This window comes from Meleagris gallopavo, unplaced genomic scaffold (assembly GCF_000146605.3).
Source record: "Meleagris gallopavo isolate NT-WF06-2002-E0010 breed Aviagen turkey brand Nicholas breeding stock unplaced genomic scaffold, Turkey_5.1 ChrUn_random_7180001863386, whole genome shotgun sequence".
NCBI classification, from domain to species: Eukaryota; Metazoa; Chordata; class Aves; order Galliformes; family Phasianidae; genus Meleagris; species Meleagris gallopavo.
The window spans coordinates 3000-5744 of record NW_011128860.1 but is presented as its reverse complement, the minus strand read 5'-3'; the positions used below and the strand labels follow the sequence as shown (position 1 = coordinate 5744).

The 2745-nt window shown below is 62.7% G+C and overlaps 1 protein-coding gene across 1 annotated transcript; it reads right to left on the bottom strand.

Moving 5' to 3' along the window:
• Nucleotides 1-89: 89 nt before the first annotated feature.
• On the bottom strand, nt 90-2665 carry LOC104915997 (myosin tail region-interacting protein MTI1-like; the record flags this gene model as incomplete). The annotated part of the gene is made up of 8 exons (XM_010726967.2): nt 2627-2665; nt 2480-2533; nt 2346-2390; nt 2181-2234; nt 1994-2092; nt 1774-1818; nt 1280-1378; nt 90-143 (listed from the first exon to the last, which is right to left on the bottom strand). Coding segments are annotated over exons 3-8 (383 nt in total), but the record flags the coding sequence as incomplete, so codon positions are not given.
• Nucleotides 2666-2745: the final 80 nt, after the last annotated feature.

Here is a 2745-nt window from a genome sequence, read left to right as displayed (position 1 = left end):
CGTTAGGGGAAGAGGTTCGTTAGAGACGCGGCCCCGCAGCGGGGTCCTCCCCAGATGGCGGGGGCTGGATGGGCCCCCCCAAAACTCACCGTCTCGCCCTTCGGTCCTTGCTCGCCCTTGAAGCCTGCGATGCCGGGTTCACCCTGGGGGAAGAGGGGGAGGTGGGCAATGGACTCTCAGTGCCCCCATCGTGGTCCCCATCTCAACCCCAGCCCTGTTCCCATCCCAATTCTCACTCCCATTCCTGGCCTCATTCCCATCCCATCCCCATTTATATCCCCATCCCATCTCCATCTCCGTCCCCATCTCTCCAGCACTCTTCCTGCCCCCTACCCCTATCTTCACCCCTATCTGCATCCTTGTCCCCATCCTTGTCCCATCAAATCCCTGTCCCCATGCCTTTCCCATCCCCATCTCCATTCCATCTCTGTCCCCACGCTGTCCCTGTCCCTCATCCCCTTCCTGCTCCCCAGTTTTGTTCCTGTCTCTATTTCCACTCCATCACTGTTCCCATTTTATCGCCATCTGTATCCCTGATTCCATTCCTCTTACTCTGCTCATCCCTCCCACTCCTGTCTCCATCTATTCCCAGCTGTGTCCCCATCCTCATCTCAATCCCAAACCATAGCTGTCCCCTTCTTAATCTCCACCTTATTCTCCAGCCCCATCCCCTTTCTCATCCCCCATTTCCCATATCCTCAACCCTATTCTCCCCATCACCATCCATGTCCCCAGCCCTTTCCTCATCCTCCTTCCTGTCCCTATACCCATGTGCCCATCCCATCTCCATCTCCATCCCATCCCCCATCCCATCCCATCCCCATCCCATCCCCATCCCATCCCATCCCCATCCCATCCCCATCCCATCCCCATCCCATCCCCATCCCATTCCATCCCCATCCCATCCCATTCCATTCCATCCCATCCCCATCCTATCCCCATCTCATCCCATTCCCATTCCCATTCCATCCCATCCCATCCCCATCCCATCTCCATCCCATTCCATCCCACCCCAATCTCATTACCCATCCCATTCCCACCCCATCCCAGTGGCCCCTTTGGGGACAAGAAAAGGGTCTCCTGGGAGAGACTGTGGGGCATTTGGGGAGGGGGCAGAGAGTGACCCACAGCGGGGTCCTGCACGGGGGCGTGTCCTGTGGCACGATGGGCGGGGGCTGTGACAAAGTGGGCGGGGCTACTTCTGCAGTGGGCGGAGTCACATGGCAGTGGGCGGGGCTTCACCCGCGGTCCTCATGTGGGGTCTCAGGGGGTCTCTTACCGTCTGTCCTTTAGGTCCCAGTGGTCCGGTGGCACCTTGGGGTCCGGGGGGGCCGCGTGGGCCGGGGAATCCTGGAGCGCCTGCAATGCCTGGGGCGCCCTGCGGGCAGACAGCAGCCATCAGGGGGGGCACGGCATGGCCCCATGTCCGTTAATGGCCCCATGGCCCCCAGCATCCCACAGCATCCTGCCCACGACTCCACGGCCCCCAGCACTCCCACACATTCCCCAGCATCCCACAATCCTCATCATCCTCCCATACCCCCCCAGCATCTCACAGTGATCCCCGCATCCTCACAACCCCCAATGCCCCAAAACCCAATCCCCCCATCCCCCCTACAGCACCTCCAGTGTCCCCAGAATCTTCACCATACCCCCCAACCACCCTCCATCTTCCAGCATCCTTAATGACTCCCAGCGTCCCCACGTGTCCCACCAGCTCCACCCCAAAGGTTCTGGGACCCCTCCCCTCTTCCCACCCTGGTCCATACTCACCGCTGAGCCCTTGGCACCGGGGATGCCGTCAGTCCCAGGGTTACCCTAGAAGAAGAGTGAAACATCTCTCACCTCGTGCCTCAGTTTCCCCATCCCCAAGCACAGGATAACCCCCCTGCCGCTCAGATCCCCCCCCACACACTCCCCACAGCTCCCGAGCCAAGGGGGATGCCACGAGGATGGGACATCCCAGGGATGTGACACCAGTGGGGACACTTACGGGTGCGCCAGCGGGGCCAGGAGAGCCGGGGGTGCCGGATTCGCCGCGGGGTCCTTGGGCACCCTCGGGACCCCGTGCACCAGTGGGGCCAGCTTCACCCTGGGGGAGAGAAATGGGGTGAGATGGGGCACCGTGCCTCAGTTTTCCCCCCCAATCCTCCCCGCACGTCCCTCTGCTCAGCCCTTACCTTCGAACCGGGGGCTCCGGGGAAGCCGGGGGCTCCGGCGGGGCCGACGGGTCCCTGGGGGACAGGAAAGTGTGGGGGGGCTGCCCAGGCTGGGGGGGCTCCCGTACAACAGCAGAATGTACAGCAGAATGTTGGGGTGCGGGGTCAAAGCGGCCCCATACTTACAGGGGGTCCAGCAGGGCCGGGGAGACCATCATTGCCACGAGCACCCTGGGGGGAGACGGCAGTCACGGGGGGGGTCACAGCACCCCGATCCCCCCTCCCACAGCCCCGTGCCATAGGGCCATTGTCACACTCACCGCAGCGCCGGAGGGGCCGGGACGTCCTCTCTCTCCGGGCAGCCCACGGGGTCCCTGCCAGGGTGGAGGGGGCACAGTGCAGAGGTTATGGGGTCTGACCCCCCATTCTGTGCCTCAGTTTCCCCTATGCCCGCCCCCCGCACTCACCATAGGGCCGGGGGAGCCGTTCTCACCCGGTGAACCAGATTCACCCTATATGGGAAAAAGGGTCAAGAGAGGATGAGCCCGGGTTGGGGTGCACATCCCCACACCATGGAGGTGGTCGC